The sequence below is a fragment of the Nomascus leucogenys genome, chromosome X (genome assembly GCF_006542625.1).
Source record: "Nomascus leucogenys isolate Asia chromosome X, Asia_NLE_v1, whole genome shotgun sequence".
NCBI lineage: Eukaryota > Metazoa > Chordata > Mammalia > Primates > Hylobatidae > Nomascus > Nomascus leucogenys.
The window spans coordinates 49,650,976-49,673,296 of record NC_044406.1 but is presented as its reverse complement, the minus strand read 5'-3'; the positions used below and the strand labels follow the sequence as shown (position 1 = coordinate 49,673,296).

At 40.0% G+C, this 22,321-nt stretch overlaps 1 protein-coding gene across 11 annotated transcripts in view; it reads right to left on the bottom strand.

Annotated features, from left to right (window-relative positions):
• CASK (calcium/calmodulin dependent serine protein kinase) overlaps positions 1-22,321 on the bottom strand; it is a 429,188-nt gene that overhangs the window by 265,548 nt on the left and 141,319 nt on the right. For all 11 annotated transcript variants that reach the window (XM_030806416.1, XM_030806425.1, XM_030806420.1 and 8 more), the window contains exon 3: positions 18,485-18,590. In XM_030806416.1, coding sequence (XP_030662276.1) covers positions 18,485-18,590 — 106 coding nt within the window. The remainder of the gene's footprint in view (positions 1-18,484; positions 18,591-22,321) is intronic.

Here is a 22,321-nt window from a genome sequence, read left to right as displayed (position 1 = left end):
TCATGCCATTGTCCTGCCTCAGCCTCCCGAGCAGCTGGGACTACAGGCGCTCGCCACTACACCCGGCTAACTTTTTGTATTTTCAGTAGAGACGGGGTTTCACCATGTTAGCTAGGATGGTCTTGATCTCCTGACCTTGTGATCCGCCCGCCTCGGCCTCCCAAAGTGCTGGGATTACAGGTTTGAGCCACCGCGCCCAGCCTAATTATAACATTATTTCTAATAGGGAAAAACAATGTTAATGTTGAACTATAGGGAAATTATTAAACACGGCACATGCACACATTTAGATGTCTTAATGAAGTCATTAAAATATTCTATCAAAAAATATTTAATGGTATAGCAAAATGCTTCCAATAGAAGGAAATGGTCCAAAATGTTTGTGAATGACATTTATTTTTGTTATAATTTTTATAACAAAATTAAGACATTATTTTTTGTCAAAATTTTCTGTAATTTCTAAATTTTTACAAGTTATGTATATGGCAAAGGTTGTACACTAATAATTCTTTTTTTCGACAGTGAGTCTTGCTCTATCGCCCAGGCTGGAGTGCAGTGGTGCGATCTCGGCTCACTGCAACCTCCACCTCCCAGGTTCAAGTGATTCTCCTGCCTCAGCCTCCCAAGTAGCTAGGATTACAGGCACCCGCCACCACGCCTGGCTAATTTTTGTATTTTTAGTAGTGACGGGCTTTCACCATGTTGGCCAGGCTAGTCTCTAACTTCTGACCTCAAGTGATCTGCCCACCTTGGCCTCCCAAAGTGCTGGGATTACAGGTGTGAGCCACCGTGCCTGGCCAATAACTTTTATTTTTAAATGAACAAACTATACTTCTTTTAAATAAGAGAAAATTAACTGAATTTTCTTCATATTTTATATGTACACAAATTTATTCAAAATTATTTTAGTGGCTTGAAGATCAGTTGTCATAGACGAAAAGTTATCAGAGTGACAATTTCAAATGTATTTCTAAGACAGTAGCATCGGAATACAGTTTATTTTCTAATATAGCATTCAAAGCTTAAAATCTGTTCTACACTGTAACATCCCAATCCAGGATTTGTTTCATACAAAAATCTCACCACCTAAATTTTTTTAACAGATATAAAAATGATACTGTATTTACAGTTAAAAAGAAAAAAAAAACCCCAAACTCCAAACCCTGTCATTATCTTTATAGTCAATTATATTTTGTTTGCAGATCCAGGAGTTTATATCAACTCTTTTAAAACCCTTCTTCCATTTAACTCTATTTTAGTTTGTGCAGAAGAGTTAACATAGCAGGCCTAAACTACTATCTCGTGAAAGGCTTGAAAGGCCTACTAAGGTTGGCCCTTGAGAGATTTATCTGGGAACTTGGATTTCAGGAGGGTCCTCTACATTCCTAACTGAAAAGACTGACTCACTGTGTCTAAACTGTTTGTGCTAACAATATGATTTATGCTGAACACCTGCTTTCTTTCTGGCAGTCTGGAATTTGGTTAAGTGCCAAGTGGAAGATGCCTATGTGACCAGCCCCCAATAAAAACCCAGGGCAGAGTCTCTAATAAGCTTCCCTGGTTGGCACCATTTCACATGTGTTGTCACAACTCATTGCTGGGAGAGGACCCTTGAAAGCTTGTGCCTGGTTTCCCCTGGACTTCAACTAATGTATCTTTTCCTTTTGCTGATTTCTCTTTATATCCTTTAGCTATAATAAATCATAGCTGTGCATATGACTATATGCTGAGTCCTTTGAGTTTTCTTAGTGAATCATCAAGCCTGGGGGTGGTCTTGGGGATCCCTGACACACAGTTTGCAAAATTAAAATCAACTAAACATTTTGATACTGTGAGTCAAAAGAGATGTTTACTTTGCTGAAAGAACGAATAGCGATTTATATCATCACACATAAAAAGAAAAAACCAAAGTAGATTATATAAGACTAGCTATGAAAATATGTGCAAATCTTCAAATAGATTAAAATGCTACAGTACAGATATTTATTGCTTGGTATGAGACAAACATATTTTCCCTTAAGCAGTAAGTTTGCTGGTAAGTAGTAATCAGTTCCACTCTATCAGTATAAATAAATTTCACAAACACTCCCTTCCCCAGGCATAAATACTAGACCAAAAATAAATAAATAAATAAATAAAGAGCTTTCAGTTTATCGCCTTTGTGAGCTACAAAAACACAAACTGCTAATATTATTTTAAAAGACACAAACTATTGTTTTCATGTCAGATGTGTTTTAAATCCATATTTAATTATTGTAAACGTCTCCCCGTGGTATATGTAATCGCTCTGTAATAAGGTAATTAAAATTCCTTGGCCAGCCAATTTAGGATTTACAGCTTAACTCAAGTACCAGACACTACTAAAGACAAGCCCAAATGTGTCACTTAGAAATAAATATTTAACTTGTGGGGATAACCCAACTCAGCCTGTCTTCAAAACTGAAACCTGTATTTAAAATATGTTTCAGCAAATTGCTACAGACAGGTTCAAATTTAAGTGTAATCCCAAAGTAATGGACGTGCAAATATATGCAGATGTCTACAAAACTACTGTGTGTGTTGGGACAATGATGATACAGCCTTTACGTTGTATTACCCCTATTTTAAAGGTCAATCATCACTTGACCTGCCCAGTCAGAACTCACATCTGCAAAAGTGAATGTCTAGAGGTGGGACATGGGTACCTGCTTGTTTAACAAGTTTTATACCGGATTTTCTAACCTAAAATTTGAAATTTACTAATCTAATCTTTTCCATATCTAAAATTCTGGTTTTGTGAGTCTCTCTTTTTAAGCATGCTTTAAACTTATAAACCATTTGTGATTAAGTAGATATCAACTAATACTATTATTGTTATTATTATTATTTTATTTTTAGAGACAGAGTCTTGCTCTGTAACCCAGGCTGGAGTGCAGTGGTGCTATCTTGGCTCACTGCAACCTCTGCCTTCTGGGTTCAAGCAATTCTCCTGCCTCAGCCTCCCGAGTAGCTGGGATTACAGGTGTGTGCCACCACACCTGGCTAATTTTTGTATTTTTAGTAGAGACGGGGTTTTGCCATGTTGGCCAGGCTGGTCTCAAACTCCTGACCTCAAGTGATCCGCCTACCTCAGCCTCCCAAACTGCTGGGATTACAGGTGTAAGCCACCAAGTCTGGTTTATTATTTTTGAGAGAGGGTCTCACTTTGTTGCCCACACTGGAGTACAGTGGCATGATCTTGGTTCACTGCAATTTCTGCCTCTGTGGCTCAAGTAATTCTCCCACCTCAGCCTCCCAAGTAGCTGGGACTACAGGTGTGTGCCACTATGCTTGGCTAATTTTTAAAATTTTTTCGTAGAGATGAGGTCTCACTATATTGCCCAGGCTGGTCTCAAACCCCTGGGTGATCCTCCTGCCTCAGCCTCCTCAAGTGATCTTCCTGCCTTGGCCTCCCAAACTGCTGGGATTATAGGCGTAAGCCACTGAGCCCAGCCATCAACTAGTTCTAAGGATTTTCTAACATGATAAACAACATTCTCGGGCCATATAATTTCATGACTTCAGTTTAGGAAGAAAAAAAGGAGTGTTGGTTATACATAGTCTGTGGCAAAGACAGATATGGACACCATATTAAGAAACTCACTGGTAATCCAAATATGTTGTTTTGTCTAGCCTTTTCTTCACCAAAATGATAAATGCTGTTTCTAAGTAGCCAACAAACAACAAAACTAACTAATCTAATTTTATTTTATTTTTTGCCTTTCATTGTCCACACTGTATGGGTGTCATGTTACAAAAACTGTAAAAAGGATCCAGATAACCCATAACCTGAGCAATGAGCCCCTAAATACCAGGGGTAATTATATCTATTGCCAGAAACATGAGGGTAATTCTGGAGTAGCTTAGTCTACATTGCAGCTATAGAAGCAATCTCTCACCTAGCCAGTAGGTGGAACTATACACAAGTGCATTGGCTTTGTTTTTTGATCCACATGACTAAATCTTAGAGTAATCGATATTTTTGGTTTGTTTGAAACCCAGGAGATAAGGAGGATGCAAAAAACTGGGCAAGGCCAATTGTTGAGGTGAATTTACAAAACACTGACGCAAAAGAACAATTTTCTATTTCTAGTTTGTTTCTGGCCTTTTTGAGAAATAACTAGGTTATTTTAACTGAATTTATAATCTACTTCCAGGTCCCTAGAGCTAATAAAACAATTCTAAATTTAGAAATCTACCAGTTAAAATTCATGTTCAATCAGGGAAAACTGAGTATCAACTGATCATGACATGATATTAAGGAATTACTGTTGATTTTGTTAGGTATAATAATAATATGATCATTTAAAAAATCCTTATCTGACCGATCCCACAGAAATACAAACTACCATCAGAGAATACTACAAACACCTCTATGCAAATAAACTAGAAAATCTAGAAGAAATGGATAAATTCCTTGACACATACACCCTCCCAAGACTAAACCAGGAAGTTGAATCTCTGCATAGACCAATAACAGGCTCTGAAATTGTGGCAATAATCAATAGCTTACCAACCAAAAAGAGTCCAGGACCAGATGGATTCACAGCCGAATTCTACCAGAGGTACAAGGAGGAACTGGCACCATTCCTTCTGAAACTATTCCAATCAATAGAAAAAGAGGGAATCCTTCCTAACTCATTTTATGAGGCCAGCATCATCCTGATACCAAAGCCTGGCAGAGACACAACCAAAAAAGAGAATTTCAGACCAATATCCTTGATGAATATTGATGCAAAAATCCTCAATAAAATACTGGCAAACCAAATCCAGCAGCACATCAAAAAGCTTATCCACCATGATCAAGTGGGCTTCATCCCTGGGATGCAAGGCTGGTTCAACATATGCAAATCAAATGTAATCCAGCATATAAACAGAACCAAAGACAAAAACCACATGATTATCTCAATAGATGCAGAAAAGGCCTTTGAAAAAATTCAACAACCCTTCATGCTAAAAACTCTCAATAAATTAGGTATTGATGGAACGTATCTCAAAATAATAAGAGCTATCTATGACAAACCCCCAGCCAATATCATACTGAATGGGCAAAAACTGGAAGCATTCCCTTTGAAAACTGGCACAAGACAGGGATGCCCTCTCTCACCACTCCTATTCAACATAGTGTTGGAAGTTCTGGCCAGGGCAATTAGGCAGGAGAAGGAAATAAAGGGTATTCAATTAGGAAAAGAGGAAGTCAAATTGTCCCTGTTTGCAGATGACATGATTGCATATCTAGAAAACCCCATCGTCTCAGCCCAAAATCTCCTAAAACTGATAAGCAACTTCAGCAAAGTCTCAGGATACAAAATCAATGTACAAAAATCACAAGCATTCTTGTACACCAATCACAAACAGAGAGCCAAATCATGAGTGAACTCCCATTCACAATTGCTTCAAAGAGAATAAAATACCTAGGAATCCAACTTACAAGGGACGTGAAGGACTTCTTCAAGGAGAACTACAAACCACTGCTCAATGAAATAAAAGAGGATACAAACAAATGGAAGAACATTCCATGCTCATGGGTTGGAAGAATCAATATCGTGAAAATGGCCATACTGCCCAAGGTAATTTATAGATTCAATGCCATCCCCATCAAGCTACCAATGACTTTCTTCAAAGAATTGGAAAAAACTACTTTAAAGTTCATATGGAACCAAAAAAGAGCCCGCATCGCCAAGTCAATCCTAAGCCAAAAGAACAAAGCTGTAGGCATCACACTACTTGACTTCAAACTATACTACAAGGCTACAGTAACCAAAACAGCATGGTACTGGTACTAAAACAGAGATATAGATCAATGGAACAGAACAGAGCCCTCAGAAATAATGCCGCATATCTACACTATCCGATCTTTGACATACCTGACAAAAACAAGCAATGGGGAAAGGATTCCCTATTTAATAAATGGTGCTGGGAAAACTGGCTAGCCATATGTAGAAAGCTGAAACTGGATCCCTTCTTTACACCTTATACAAAAATTAATTCAAGATGGATTAAAGACTTAAATGTGAGACCTAAAACCATAAAAACCCTGGAAGAAAACCTAGGCAATACCATTCAAGACATAGGCATGGGCAAGGACTTCATGTCTAAAACACCAAAAGCAATGGCAACAAAAGCCAAAATTGACAAATGGGATCTAATTAAACTAAAGAGCTTCTGCACAGCAAAAGAAATTACCATCAGAGTGAACAGGCAACCCACAAAATGGGAGAAAATTTTCACAACCTACTCATCTGACAAAGGGCTAATATCTAGAATCTACAATGAACTCAAACAAATTTACAAGAAAAAAACAAACAACCCCATCAAAAAGTGGGCAAAGGACATGAACAGACACTTCTCAAAAGAAGACAGTTATGCAGCCAAAAAACACATGAAGAATGCTCATCATCACTGGCCATCAGAGAAATGCAAATCAAAACCACAGTGAGATACCATCTCACACCAGTTAGAATGGCGATCATTAAAAAGTCAGGAAACAACAGGTGCTGGAGAGGATGTGGAGAAACAGGAACACTTTTACACTGTTGGTGGGACTGTAAACTAGTTCAACCATTGTGGAAGTCAGTGTGGCGATTCCTCAGGGATCTAGAACTAGAAATACCATTTGACCCAGCCATCCTATTACTGGGTATATACCCAAAGGACTATAAATCATGCTGCTATAAAGACACATGCACATGTATGTTTATTGCGGCACTATTCACAATAGCAAAGACTTGGAACCAACCCAAATGTCCAACAACGATAGACTGGATTAAGAAAATGTGGCGGGGGTGGAGCCAAGATGGCCGAATAGGAACAGCTCCGGTCTCCAGCTCCCAGCCCCAGCGACACAGAAGACGGGTGATTTCTGCATTTCTGCTTGAGGTACCGGTTTCATCCCACTAGGGAGTGCCTAATAGTGGGTGCAGGACAGTCGGTGAAGCGCACTGTGCGCGAGCCGAAGCAGGGCGAGGCATTGCCTCACTCGGGAAGTGCAAGAGGTCAGGGAGTTCCCTTTCCTAGTCAAAGAAAGGGGAAGCAGACGGCACCTGGAATATCGGGTCAGTCCCATCCTAATATTGCGCTTTTCCAACGGGCGTGGAAAACGGCACACTAGGAGACTGTGTCCCGCACCTGGCTCGGAGGGTCCTATGCCCACGGAGTCTCGCTGATTGCTAGCACAGCAGTCTGAGATCAAGCTGCGAGGCGGCAGCGAGGCTGGGGGAGGGGCGCCCGCCATTGCCCAGGCTTGCTTAGGTAAACAAAGCAGCCAGGAATCTCAAACTGGGTGGAGCCCACCACAGCTCAAGGAGGCCTGCCTGCCTCTGTAGGCTCCACCTCTGGGGGCAGGGCACAGACAAACAAAAACTCTGCAAGAACTTCCACAGACTTAAATGTCCCTGTCTGACTGACAGCTTTGAAGAGAGTAGTGGTTCTCCCAGCATGCAGCTGGAGATCTGAGAACGGTCACACTGCCTCCTAAAGTGGGTCCCTCACCCCTGAGCAGCCTAACTGGGAGGCACCCCCCCAGTAGGGACAGACTGACACCTCATTCAACCCGTTACTTCTCTGAGACAAAACTTTCAGAGGAACTATCAGACAGCTGAATTTGTGGTCTCATGAAAATCTGCTGTTCTGCAGCCACCGCTGCTGACACCCAGCCAAACAGGGTCTGGAGTGCACCTCTAGTAAACTCCAACAGACCTGCAGCTGTGGGTCCTGTCTGGTAGAAGGAAAACTAACAAACAGAAAGGACATCCACACCAAAAACCCATCTGTACATCACCATCATCAAAGACTAAAAGTAGATAAAACCACAAAGATGGGGAAAAAACAGACCAAAAAAACTGGAAACTCTAAAAAACAGAGCACCTCTCCTCCTCCAAAGGAACGCAGTTCCTCACCAGCAACGGAACAAAGCTGGATGGAGGATGACTTTGATGAGCTGAGAGAAGAAGGCTTCAGACGATCAAACTACTCTGAGCTACGAGAGGAAATTCAAAACAACAGCAAAGAAGTTAAAAACTTTGAAAAAAAATTAGAAGAATGGATAACTAGAATAACCAATGGAGAGAAGGGCTTCAAGGAGCTGATGGAGCTGAAAGCCAAGTTTCGAGAACTACGCGAAGATTGCAGAAGCCTCAGTAGCAGATGCGATCAACTGGAAGAAAGGGTATCGCTGATGGAAGATGAAATGAATGAAATGAAGAGAGAAGGGAAGTTTAGAGAAAAAAGGATAAAAAGAAATGAACAAAGCCTCCAAGAAATTTGGGACTATGTGAAAAGACCAAACCTACGTCTGATTGGTGTACCTGAAAATGATGGGGAGAATGGAACCAAGTTGGAAAACACTCTGCAAGATATTATCCAGGAGAACTTCCCCAATCTAGCAAGGCAGGCCAGCATTCAGATTCAGGAAATACAGAGAACGCCACAAAGATACTCCTCGAGAAGGGCAACTCCAAGACACATTATTGTCAGATTCACCAAAGTTGAAATGAAAGAAAAAATGTTAAGGGCAGCCAGAGAGAAAGGTCGGGTTACCCACAAAGGGAAGCCCATCAGACTAACAGCTGATCTCTCCGCAGAAACTCTACAAGCCAGAAGAGAGTGGGGGCCGATATTCAACATTCTTAAAGAAAAGAATTTTCAACCCAGAATCTCCTATCCCGCCAAACTAAGCTTCATAAGTGAAGGAGAAATAAAACACTTTACAGACAAGCAAACGCTGAGTGATTTTGTCACCACCAGGCCTGCCCTAAAAGAGCTCCTGAAGGAAGCACTAAACATGGAAAGGAACAACCGGTACCAGCCACTGCAAAAACATGCCAAATTGTAAAGACCATCGAGACTAGGAAGAAACTATAGCAACTAACGAGCAAAATAACCAACTAACATCATAATGACAGGATCAGATTCACACATAACAATATTAACGTTAAATGTAAATGGGCTAAATGCTCCAATCAAAAGACACAGACTGGCAAACTGGATAAGGAGTCAGGACCCATCAGTGTGCTGTATTCAGGAAACCCATCTCACATGCAGAGACACACATAGACTCAAAATAAAGGGATGGAGGAAGATCTATCAAGCAACTGGAAAACAAAAAAAGGCAGGGGTTGCAATCCTAGTCTCTGATAAAATAGACTTTAAACCAACAAAGATCAAAAGAGACAAAGAAGGCCATTACATAATGGTAAAGGGATCAATTCAACAAGAAGAGCTAACTATCCTAAATATGTATGCACCCAACACAGGAGCACCCAGATTCATAAAGCAAGTCCTGAGTGACCTACTAAGGGACTTAAACTCCCACACAATAATAATGGGAGATTTTAACACCCCACTGTCAGCATTAGACAGATCAACGAGACAGAAAGTTAACAAGGATATCCAGGAATTGAACTCAGCTCTACATAAAGTGGACCTAATAGACATCTACAGAACTCTCCACCCCAAGTCAACAGAATATACATTTTTTTCAGCACCACACCACACCTATTCCAAAATTGACCACATAGTTGGAAGTAAAGCTCTCCTCAGCAAATGTAAAAGAACAGAAATTATAACAAACTGTCTCTCAGACCACAGTGCAATCAAACTAGAACTCAGGATTAAGAAACTCACTCAAAACCGCTCTACTACATGGAAACTGAACAACCTGCTCCTGAATGACTATTGGGTACATAATGAAATGAAGGCAGAAATAAAGATGTTATTTGAAACCAACGAGAACAAAGACACAACATACCAGAATCTCTGGGACACATTCAAAGCAGTGTGTAGAGGGAAATTTATAGCACTAAATGCCCACAAGAGAAAGCAGGAAAGATCCAAAATTGACTCCCTAACATCACAATTAAAAGAACTAGAAAAGCAAGAGCAAACACATTCAAAAGCTAGCAGAAGGCTAGAAATAACTAAAATCAGAGCAGAACTGAAGGACATAGAGACACAAAAAACCCTTCAAAAAATTAATGAATCCAGGAGCTGGTTTTTTGAAAAGATCAACAAAATTGATGGACCGCTAGCAAGACTAATAAAGAAGAAAAGAGAGAAGAATCAAATAGAGGCAATAAAAAACGAAAAAGGGGATATCACCACCGATCCCACAGAAATACAATCTACCATCAGAGAATACTACAAACACCTCTATGCAAATAAACTAGAAAATCTAGAAGAAATGGATAAATTCCTCGACAAATACACCCTCCCAAGACTAAACCAGGAAGAAGTTGAATCTCTGAATAGACCAATAACAGGTTCTGAAATTGTGGCAATAATCAATAGCTTACCAACCAAAAAGAGTCCAGGACCTGATGGATTCACAGCTGAATTCTACCAGAGGTACAAGGAGGAACTGGTACCATTCCTTCTGAAACTATTCCAATCGATAGAAAAAGAGGGAATCCTCCCTAACACATTTTATGAAGCCAGCATCGTCCCGATACCAAAACCTGGCAGAGACATAACCAAAAAAGAGAATTTCAGACCAATATCCTTGATGAACATTGATGCAAAAATCCTCAATAAAATACTGGCCAACCGAATCCAGCAGCACATCAAAAAGCTTATCCACCATGATCAAGTGGGCTTCATCCCTGGGATGCAAGGCTGGTTCAACATACGCAAATCAATAAATGTAATCCAGCATATAAACAGAACCAAAGACAAAAACCACATGATTATCTCAATAGATGCAGAAAAGGCCTTTGACAAAATTCAACAACCCTTCATGCTAAAAACTCTCAATAAATTAGGTATTGATGGGACGTATCTCAAAATAATAAGAGCTATCTACGACAAACCCACAGCCAATATCATACTGAATGGGCAAAAACTGGAAGCATTCCCTCTGAAAACTGGCACAAGACAGGGATGCCCTCTCTCACCACTCCTATTCAACATAGTGCTGGAAGTTCTGGCCAGAGCAATCAGGCAGGAGAAGGAAATAAAAGGTATTCAATTAGGAAAAGAGGAAGTCAAATTGTCCCTGTTTGCAGATGACATGATTGTATATCTAGAAAACCCCATTGTCTCAGCCCAAAATCTCCTTAAGCTGATTAGCAACTTCAGCGAAGTCTCAGGATATAAAATTAATGTACAAAAATCACAAGCATTCTTGTACACCAATAACAGACAAACAGAGAGCCAAATCATGAGTGAACTCCCATTCACAATTGCTTCAAAGAGAATAAAATACCTAGGAATCCAACTTACAAGGGATGTGAAGGACCTCTTCAAGGAGAACTACAAACCACTGCTCAATGAAATAAAAGAGGATACAAACAAATGGAAGAACATTCCATGCTCATGGGTTGGAAGAATCAATATCGTGAAAATGGCCATACTGCCCAAGGTAATTTATAGATTCAATGCCATCCCCATCAAGCTACCAATGACTTTCTTCACAGAATTGGAAAAAACTACTTTAAAGTTCATATGGAACCAAAAAAGAGCCCGCATCGCCAAGTCAATCCTAAGCCAAAAGAACAAAGCTGGAGGCATCACGCTACCTGACTTTAAACTATACTACAAGGCTACAGTAACCAAAACAGCATGGTACTGGTACCACAACAGAGACATAGATCAATGGAACAGAACAGAGCCCTCAGAAATGATGCCGCATAGCTACAACTATCTGATCGTTGACAAACCTGACAAAAACAAGAAATGGGGAAAGGATTCCCTATTTAATAAATGGTGCTGGGAAAACTGGCTAGCCATATGTAGAAAGCTGCAACTGGATGCCTTCCTTACACCTTATACAAAAATTAATTCAAGATGGATTAAAGACTTATATGTTAGACCTAAAACCATTAAAATCCTACAAGAAAACCTAGGCAATACCATTCAGGACATAGGCGTGGGCAAGGACTTCATGTCTAAAACACCAAAAGCAATGGCAACAAAAGCCAAAATCGACAAATGGGATCTCATTAAACTAAAGAGCTTCTGCACAGCAAAAGAAACTATCATCAGAATGAACAGGCAACCTACAGAATGGGAGAAAATTTTTGCAACCTACTCGTCTGACAAAGGGCTAATATCCAGAATCTACAATGAACTCAAACAAATTTACAAGAAAAAAACAAACAACCCCATCAAAAAGTGGGCAGAGGACATGAACAAACACTTCTCAAAAGAAGACATTTATGCAGCCAGAAAACACATGAAGAAATGCTCATCATCACTGGCCATCAGAGAAATGCAAATCAAAACCACAGTGAGATACCATCTCACACCAGTTAGAATGGCCATCATTAAAAAATCAGGAAACAACAGGTGCTGGAGAGGATGTGGAGAAATAGGAACACTTTTACACTGTTGGTGGGACTGTAAACTAGTTCAACCATTGTGGAAGTCAGTGTGGCGATTCCTCAGGGATCTCGAACTAGAAATACCATTTAACCCAGCCATCCCATTACTGGGTATATACCCAAAGGACTATAAATCATGCTGCTATAAAGACACATGCACACGTATGTTTATTGCGGCACTATTCATAATAGCAAAGAGTTGGAACCAACCCAAATGTCCAACAACGATAGACTGGATTAAGAAAATGTGGCACATATACACCATGGAATACTATGCAGCCATAAAAAATGATGAGTTCATGTCCTTTGTAGGGACATGGATGAAACTGGAAAACATCATTCTCAGTAAACTATCGCAAGGACAAAAAAACCAAACACCGCATGTTCTCTCTCATAGGTGGGAATTGAACAATGAGAACTCATGGACACAGGAAGGGGAACATCACACTCTGGGACTGTTGTGGGGTGGGGGAGGGGAGGGACAGCATTAGGAGATACACCTAATGCTAAATGACGAGTTAATGGGTGCAGGAAATCAACATGGCACATGGATACATATGTAACAAACCTGCACATTGTGCACATGTACCCTAAAACCTAAAGTATAAAAAAAAAAATAAATAAAAAAAAAAATAAATAAATAAAAAAAAAAAAAAAGAAAATGTGGCACATATACACCTTGGAATACTATGCAGCCATAAAAAATGATGAGTTCATGTCCTTTGTAGGAACATGGATGAAACTGGAAATCATCATTCTCAGCAAACTATCGCAAGGACAAAAAACCAAACACTGCATGTTCTCACTCATAGGTGGGAATTGAACAAGGAGAACACATGGACACAGGAAGGGGAACATCACACTCCGGGGACTATTGTGGGGTGGGGGGAGGGGGGAGGGATAGCATTAGGAGATATACCTAATGCTAAATGACGAGTTAATGGGTGCAGTACACCAACATGGCACATGTATACACATGTAACAAACCTGCACATTGTGCACATGTACCCTAAAACTTAAAGTACTAAAAAAAAATCCTTATCTGTTAGAAATACAAACGAGAGTATTTATAGGTGAAATTATAGTGCTTTAGAAATCTCCAGGGGAGAAAAAGACATCAGGAAGAACAGGACAGGAATGGCAAAATGTTTTGATAACTATTGAAGCTTGGTGACCAGTATGCTGGGGTTTATTATACTATTCTCTCTTTTCATTTGAAATTTTCCACAGTTACACTGTAAAAAAAAAAAAAAGAAAAAAGAAAGAAAACAAAAGAAAAGAAAACATAAGGCCATGTTCTAGTGATTTGGGTTAACACTGGGATCAGGTCACTGGAAAATATCCAATTTAACCAGGTCTCATCTCGATATACAGCCAACCGTGAATTATTTCCATCACAACATACAAAATTAGTTACATAAAATCCCATACAGACTACTTCAACAATGAGGGACTAAAACTATCCTGTTAAAGCCACTGGAAATAATACTTTATAGTTATAAAGCACTTCACCACTTACAAAGGGAAGTCACATACAGTTTCTCATCTAGTTCTCATAATCTTAGGAAGATTCTGAAGGTAAGCAAACTGAGGCTCAGGGAACTTATAAAACTTGGCCAACCTCACATAATTAGTAAAAGTGACAGAGCTGGGATGCTAACCCAGGTTTTATGAAACCAAAGATCCTCTTTTCTCTACTACACTGTCACTAAGGCCCCTTTGATACAATTAGCATACATGGTGAAATTTAGGTGAATTTTTAAAATTTGCTTTCTGTGATCATTACTTTATATAGTATATAAAACTTGCTTTTTAGGAGGCTGGGCGTGGTGGCTCACACCTGTAATCCCAGAACTTTGGGAGGCTGAGGAGGGTTGATCACTTGAGGCCAGGGGTGTGAGACCAGCCTGGCCAACATGATGAAACCCCATCTCTTCAAAAAATACAAAAATTAGCCAGGCTTGGTGGCATGTGCCTGTAGTCCCAGCTACATGGGAAGCTGAGGCAAAGAATCGCTTGAACCCAGGAGGTGGAAGCTGAAGTGAGCCGAGATGGTGCCACTGCACTCCAGCCTGGGTGACAGAGTGAGACTGTTAAAAACAAAAACAACAACAACAAAAAACAAACCCAACTTGTTTTTAGTTTTCTCAGAAAATAAACATACAGACAGAAATATATTTCTTGAATAAAGAATAAAATTAAACCAGCAACGTAATTTTAAAAGAATTACAATATCTTGGCCGGGCACAGTGGCTCCAGCCTGTAATCCTAGCACTTTGGGAGGCCGAGGCAAGCAGATCACCTGAGGTCAGGAGTTTGAGACCAGCCTGGCCAACATAGAAACCCTGTCTCTACTAAAAATACAAAAATTAGCCAGGCGTGGTGACGTGTGCCTGGGAGGCTGAGGGAGGAGAATCGCTTGAACCTGGGAGATGGAGGTTGCAGTGAGCCAAGATCGCGCTGCTGCACGCCAGCCTGGACAACAGAGCAAGACGCTGTCTCAAAAAAAAAAACAAAAAAAGAATTACAATATCTTAAAATCAGAAGGGATGTTAGAGGCCATCTCTAGTCCAAAATTAAAACCTTATCTTCAGGCCCCTTGGATCCAGCTTCAACCTGAGTGCTTCTAGTGAGAAACTACATAGTCTATGAGACAGGCTGCTTCATTCATGGAGTAAGTTTAATCATCAAAAAGGTCTTCTTTAGTTAGAGGTGACGTCTGCCACTTGTTGATTCTAGTTACAGCCTCTGATGCTACACTGAATAAGCATATAGTCTTATATATGACAATCTTTCAAATAACTGTGGACATTGATTATGTTCCATCTATGGGCTTCTGCTTTGGGGACTCTTCTAGCAGAATAATAAAACGAATACATTCGTGGATAACTAAAGCCTCTCAGTCTTTTCAACAGCTCTTCCAGGCCAGTGGTCTTCAACCTAGGATTTGGATATCTCTGGGAATACCCAAAGTCCTTCCAGGAGACACATGAACTAGGATATTTTTAAGGCAATCAATTTCCATATCTTCATTTTCCATGATTTTGTCTGTTTGTAAACAAGTCTGTGGTCTGCTTGTTTTTCTTTTACATCTCCACATCTACAATCACCCATCTCCACATCTCCAGTTACCCATCCAAAAGGCAAACTACTCCTCCAACCCAAAAAGCCTAACTTCAAAGAGATGGCTGGGAAATGCACAGCCCCTGAGGGAGGGAGAGACCCTTGAAAGCAAAACAAAGAGAGTTTGAGAAAAAAAGGGAGGTGCCACCTTACTTTATCCAGGCAATATATTCATGGTAAGCTGTTTAAGAATTCAAAATCAATACTAAGATGAATGTCACAAGGATGTCCATTTAACAGTTTAATTTTGTTTGAAAAATGAAGTCAGATTTTTTTTTCTCTGACAGAAAATGAGTCTGATTTGGCTGAGTGATTTGACAATAAGGACTAGCATTGCCATGTTAGTCACAGACATTTTCCATACAGTGAATGAGATAAACAGGCAATTCTACAGTTGTGTAGAAAATATATTTAAGGTTGGGTGTGGTGGCTCATGCCTGTAATCCCAGCACTTTGGGAGGCCGAGGAGGGCAGATCACGAGGTCAGGAGTTCGAGACCAGCCTGGCCAACTTGATGAAACCCTATCTCTACTAAATAATACAAAAATTAGCCAGGCATGGTGTCACGTGCCTGTAGTCCCAGGTATTCGGGAGGCTGAGGCAGAAGAATTGCTTGAACCCAGGAGGCGGAGGTTGCAGTGAGCCGAGATTGCGCCACTGCACTCCAGCCTGGGTGACAGAGTGAGACTCTGTTCAAAAAAACAAACAAACAAACAAAACATATTTAAAAGAATATTCAAGATACTGAGAATTACATTCGCACAATAAAAGTTTTTATATATCAACCTAAAAAATATGTGAAGGGTACTTACGTTTTTCAAAATTCTTTTTTTTTTTTTTTTTTGAGGCAGGGTCTTGTTCTGTTGCCCAGGCTAGAGTACAGTGGTGCAATCATGGCTCACTAAAGACTTGACTTCCCAGGCTCAGGTGATTTTCCAACCTCAGCCTCTCAAGTAACTGGGACTACAGGCATGTGCCAACACGCCCACTTAGTTTTTGTATATTTTGTAGAGACAATTTTGTAGAGAAATTTTTAAATTTCGCCACGTTGCCCAGGCTGATCTTGAACTCCTGAGCTCAAGCAATCTGCCTGCCTTGGCCTCCCAAGGTGCTGGGATTATAGACATGAGCCACCATGCCTGGCCTCAAAATTCTTTTAGCAGGTTTGCCAGAAAAGATTTTGAAGGCTGTGTCTCTATGACACAATTTGCAGGCTCCTTTCCACTCTGGTTATCCTATTCTGCAGACATTCCAGTGTCCTGCTTACTATGAATGGTCCAGGGTGAATGGGGGGAGTATGACTTTGTTCTGAATACTATATACTCCTAATTAATGTAGCATAACCTTCCATTCAGGGCTTTTTAAGCTGTTGCAAACAATAACCAAAATGTTTACATCTTTTTTCACATAATCACAACTAAATTCACACTGATCTTGCACTTATTCATATTTGAATGAAGGAGTTAACATTAACCGGTCTTAAATTTCACCTTCTTTGTTTCAGCTCCTTTGCTACAAACTTGTAAACATATTTTTGAATTTTGATGTAGCCAGCCAATATGTTAGCTAGCCCTTTGTAGGGGGTAACTTGTGAAATGCCTCCCAGTGATCCTTGCCTCCTGATATTCAGGCCCTGGTATAATCCCATCCCCCTTGTGTATAAGCTGGATCTAGTGACTCATTTCTAACTGCAGAAGTGATGGTGTGTAATTTTGGAGATTAGGTTACGAGACTGTGACTTCTGTCTTGCTCATACTCTCACTTGTCCTCTTGCTTGCTCTGATGAAGCCAGCTGCCATGCTGGAAGCTGCTCTATGGAGAGGCCCAACAGACAAGGAACCAAGGGAGGCTTGGGGCAACAGCTCTTAAGGAATTGTGGCTCTCAGTCCAGTAGCCTGTGAGGAAGGCAAGACTGCCAACAATCATGTGAGTGAGCTTGAAAGCAGATCCACATTGTAGTGGAGTCTCAAAATGACTTCAGCTCTGGCCAACAGCTTTATTATCACCTTGTGAGAGACCCAGAGCCAGAGGACCCTCCTAAGTTGGAACACACATTCCTGATACACAGAGACTGAGATAATAAATGTATGTTGTTTTAAGCCATTACATTTTGGGGCATTTTGTTATGAAGCAATAGGTAATGAATATACCCTCTGACCTTGGTATCTTTTGAATATTTAGCAAGCGTATCTTCTTTTTTTTTCCTAATCAAACTCACTGATTACAACCTTTTTTTTTTTTCTTTTTTTTTTTAGAAAAAAATAGAGACAGGTTTTGGTATGTTTCCCAGGCTGGTCTCGAACTCCTGGCCTCAAGCAATCCTCCCTGCTTCAGACTCTCAAAGCACTGAGATTACAGGCATGAGTCACCACTCCTGGCCTGGTTACAATTTTGAACAGAATAGGATCAAAGATAAAACCCTGCAGGATGCTGTCCTATAAAGCTTTATACAATCTCTTTGGACACAATCATCTGACCAGAGCTGGATGACCCAGTTGTACTATCCTTAGCTCACAATTCTCCATCTTACCAACAAAAAGTCTGCGACAAACATATCAAGTGACTTACTGAAATCAAGATACACTGTGATCTATAAAATTGCCCTTATATGCCCTATGGTGATTATATCAAAAGAGGAAACTAAATCTGTCGTTAGTTGTTTTTAGTTGCCAAGAGTCTTGCTACATGGATGCCTCCACTTTCATCCTACTCTTCTTCACTAAGATTTCTACTGGTCAGAAGTTTATTATATTCTGGGGTCCTCCTATTCCTCTGAATTCGATTTCCTTTTGGAATCTCTTCTCTGAAGCATGCTGGAAGCATGAGAGTAACTGAATATGTCCAGCTTTTGCTTCCTTTGCCACTGTAAACCTTATGATGACATAATCCTTTTTTCTTGTGACTTTAGGTCTTTCTGAACAGGTAAGTTCACAACTACTGTTAAATTTCAAGAGAAAAGTGTTAGCATTATCCAACACCAACATTGCTTAAAGTTTTACCCTTTAAGAATTAAAATACACACTCACAATTCGAAAACCATGTAAAGCATTCCATCTGAGCTATATGTCTCCAATAACTCTACAATGTGTGGATGTTTCAGCATATGACAGATACTGGCTTCCCGCTTTAGATCTGTAAAACAAACATACGGCATACTTCATTAGGTAGGAACGAAAGACAATTAGAGTGAATGATGAATGAATGGATGTGATCTATGGTAACATGGATACTTCTCTAACTAGAGAGATGAAATCCCCCATTTAAACTTAGCTTAACTTTTTACCCCTTAAAATCTTTGACTATGGCTTTTCATATTTTTTGCAAGCTTAAATCTATATACAGTATAGAGTGAGCTTTTAATAAAAAGGTACACATTTCTTAATATAAATACTTTCCCCAAAAGCAAAAAAAAAAAAAAACACACTTTCCCCAACTCTTCTAATCAAATCTCACCCTCCAAATTTGTAACTCTTCCTTGATCTGCTAATCAACTAATAACTCAATCTACTGTTTTGATTTTTACCTCTTTTTCTTAGTTTTCCCTAAATAAAATAAAAATATGTTGTCTATTCTTCAGCCTAAAATCTAGCATTTATAGACCTATCAGGGAAGTTATATGGAATAGGGAACAAAAAATAGTATGGTTTAAACAGAAAAGGCACTAATCCTAGAGTCAAAGTCAGAATTTTTAAAATATCATTTATAAAATGTGCTGGGGCCAGGCGTAGTGGCTCGCACCTGTAATCCCAGCACTTTGGGAGGCCGAGACAGGTGGATCACTTCAGGTCAGGAGTTTGAGACCAGCCTGGCCAACATGGTGAAATCCCATCTCTACTAAAAATGTAAAAAATTAGCCGGGCATGGTGGCGGGCGCCTGTAATCCCTGCTACTCGGGAGACTGAGGCAGGAGAATCACTTGAACTCGGGAGGCAGAAGTTGCAGTGAGCCAAGATCGCGTCATTGCACTTCGGCCTGGGCAACAAGAGTGAAACTCGGTCTCAAAAAAAAAAGTGTTGGATAATTCCAAACTCTATCTACCTCACAATGTTACTTTGAAGAACAAATCCAAATAATGTATGTAAGACTACTGTGTAAACTCTATAATACTATTTGGAAAACAAAGTTGTTAATATCATCGTCATCATCATCATATAAAACAGTTTGGGCATGGAAATTGCTTGCCATGTCTACATGGAATAGAATAATGAAAGCCATCCAGTGCTAATAGCACTGGGGCTTTACCTGTTTGCTGATGACTAAAATCCAATGTGACATTTTAATATTAGAAAGTAGAAGGGAGACAGGTAAGGAAGAACCAAGGCTAAGGATGTACTGCACAAAGCAAAATAGATAATATTATCTCCTTTCTGATTTATTAATTCAGCTTAGTCTTGTCAACAGAGCAATGATCGTAGATGGAACCTTAGAAGATTGACTTACATAAGGGTAGAATGAGAAAAAGAAGTCAGAAAATCTGACAAAAGAGAAGCCACAAGGAAAGGAAGAATCAATAATATTAAGAAAATCAAGAGAATAGAGGAAATTAAGTTGTAAGTAGCTGGAGAAGGCTGAAAGCTGAGAAAAAACCATAAGATTCAGCCAGAAAAGGTCATGAGAATTCTGGGCAAGATCAACTTTTGGGGAGGAGTCAGGGTTGAAGTCAGTATGCCGGAGACAATTATGTAATAATCAATTAAAATTATCACACCTCTCATTGGGCTAAGTACTCAATACAGTCACTGTCACTTGATGTCCCAACCACTCTGTGAGGTAGGTATTTTACAGATGGAGAAACTAAGGCTTAGAAACGTGTTCAAGATCACACAGCTATCATAAGGGTAGGTTTTGAACCCTGGCCTGCCCAATTCCAAAGTCAGCAGTCCTTCCAATATGCCATGCTGGGTTTGAACACGATCATATTAGAAGAATCTGGTAGTAGGAAAGAAACAGCGGGGTCAAGAGAAGGTTTTACTTGTTTGTTTTTTTAAAGGAAGCACTCTGTGTGCTTGTAAGTGGCAGTGAAGAAAAGCCTACAGGATCTGGAGTCAGAAAATATGGTGCTGGTCCTGCCTTTGTCCTACCATCTGCAGGCTGACTGCTAACTTCTACAAATGACTTTCTTAGAGTCAATGAAATGGGGCAGTGACAAGTGATGTGGTACCTGCAGAGTCTACCAAATCAGTTGGAAAGGGCAGTGTTAAGATTCTAATGAGAAGCTGGATGTGTGGAGCCCAGCACGGCAGGGCTGGGGGCTCAGTGTTTACTGCAAAGGAAGAGATCAGAGGCACAGGAAAGATGCCTCCATTTCCAAAAGTAGTTAGGAAGGCCCCACAGGAGGGGAGGATGTGAAGCAGCTGTAGGATTTGTGCTGGGAAGTCATAACCATGAGGAAAGCTTTTAACAAGTGTGCTGGAGGGCCAGGCTGAGCCAGACAACATCAATCACATGCCTGCACAGATTTTTCCTCTCCAGGAGTGTTCTGCCTTCTAATTCTAGGAAAAGCTTAAAATTTTTATTACTCATTTTTATGTTTATCTCTAGCTTCCCATTTTTATTAGAACTCATCCTTTCATATCTTCTGTTTTCAACTTAAGTTTTTCTCTTTCCATTCCTCTCTATTCTAATCAAAAGCCTCATTTTAACTCTATCCTATGACACTGGAGTCATGAAGTAAACAGATTTGGTGTTTGCCACAATTAAAACTGATCTTTTCTCTTTATTTTCAGTTTATTTTCTATTTTGCCCCTTTCATGTAACTAAATTGTATTTTTCCTTTTTGAGACAGAGCCATGCTCCGTCATCCAGGCTGGAGTGCAGTGGCGTGATCGGGGCTCACTGTAGCCTCCACCTCCCAGGTTCAAGAGATTCTCCTGCCTCAGCCTCCTGAATAGCTGGGATTACAGGTGTGCACCACCATGCCTGGCTAATTTTTTGCATTTTTAGCAGAGACTTTTTTTTTTTTCTTTCAGAAGCAAACCATCACAAATGAGGACTTTTTGTTTGCCACTATTATAAGTCTGAACTTTAAACAGATTCTTGGACTGGTGGTTCATATCCATCAGCTCGTTCAACTTTAGCACCTGGAGATGGGGTTTTGCTGTGTTGGCCAGGCTGGTCTTGAACTCCTGACCTCAAGTGATCCACCCGCCTTGGCCTCTCAAAGTGCTGGGATTACAGGCATGAGCCACCGTGCCCAGTCTGAATTGTATTTTTATCTCCACATTCACCATTTGCTATGTGATACATTGGTTATACTGAAAGTTTGTAAGCAGAAATGGATGCTCCATTTCTGCCACACATTTGGCTTCATTTGAGCCACAAATTTTGATTTGGCAAATGGCTGAACAAGTCCTTGGTCTAATCTCTTATCACCTACCCACTCTCAAAATAAAGGCAGAATTGCTGGGGGGACAGCCTTCAAAGCAATTTAAATGTCACCGGATCTGACATTTCAGAACTAAAATCAGAACACTGATTGGACAGTATGAAACTAGCAACATAAAAATATATTTCAAATGATAAGGGCAATGATCTAGAAAAATTGTGGTCATGTTTTCCTGAATTCAAGTATAAATTAAATAGCTCAAATAGCACAATTAAAAACACAAATACATTATATATCCATTCCAACCACAGATTCCATGAATATTAAACTCAAAATATTTGTTTCTAAATATGAATGTGAATTAAAGATATATGTATTAAGTGCTATTAAGTCCACGCTGATATAGCAAACTAAAAACACTATTTGCCTACAAACCAACTCTAGAGGCAAAGTAGGAAGGAATTTGAAAGCAGGTGATAAAAATAGGATTTAAAGTGGTGATTATCTGACTGCTTACAGATGTTAGCACAAAATGTTC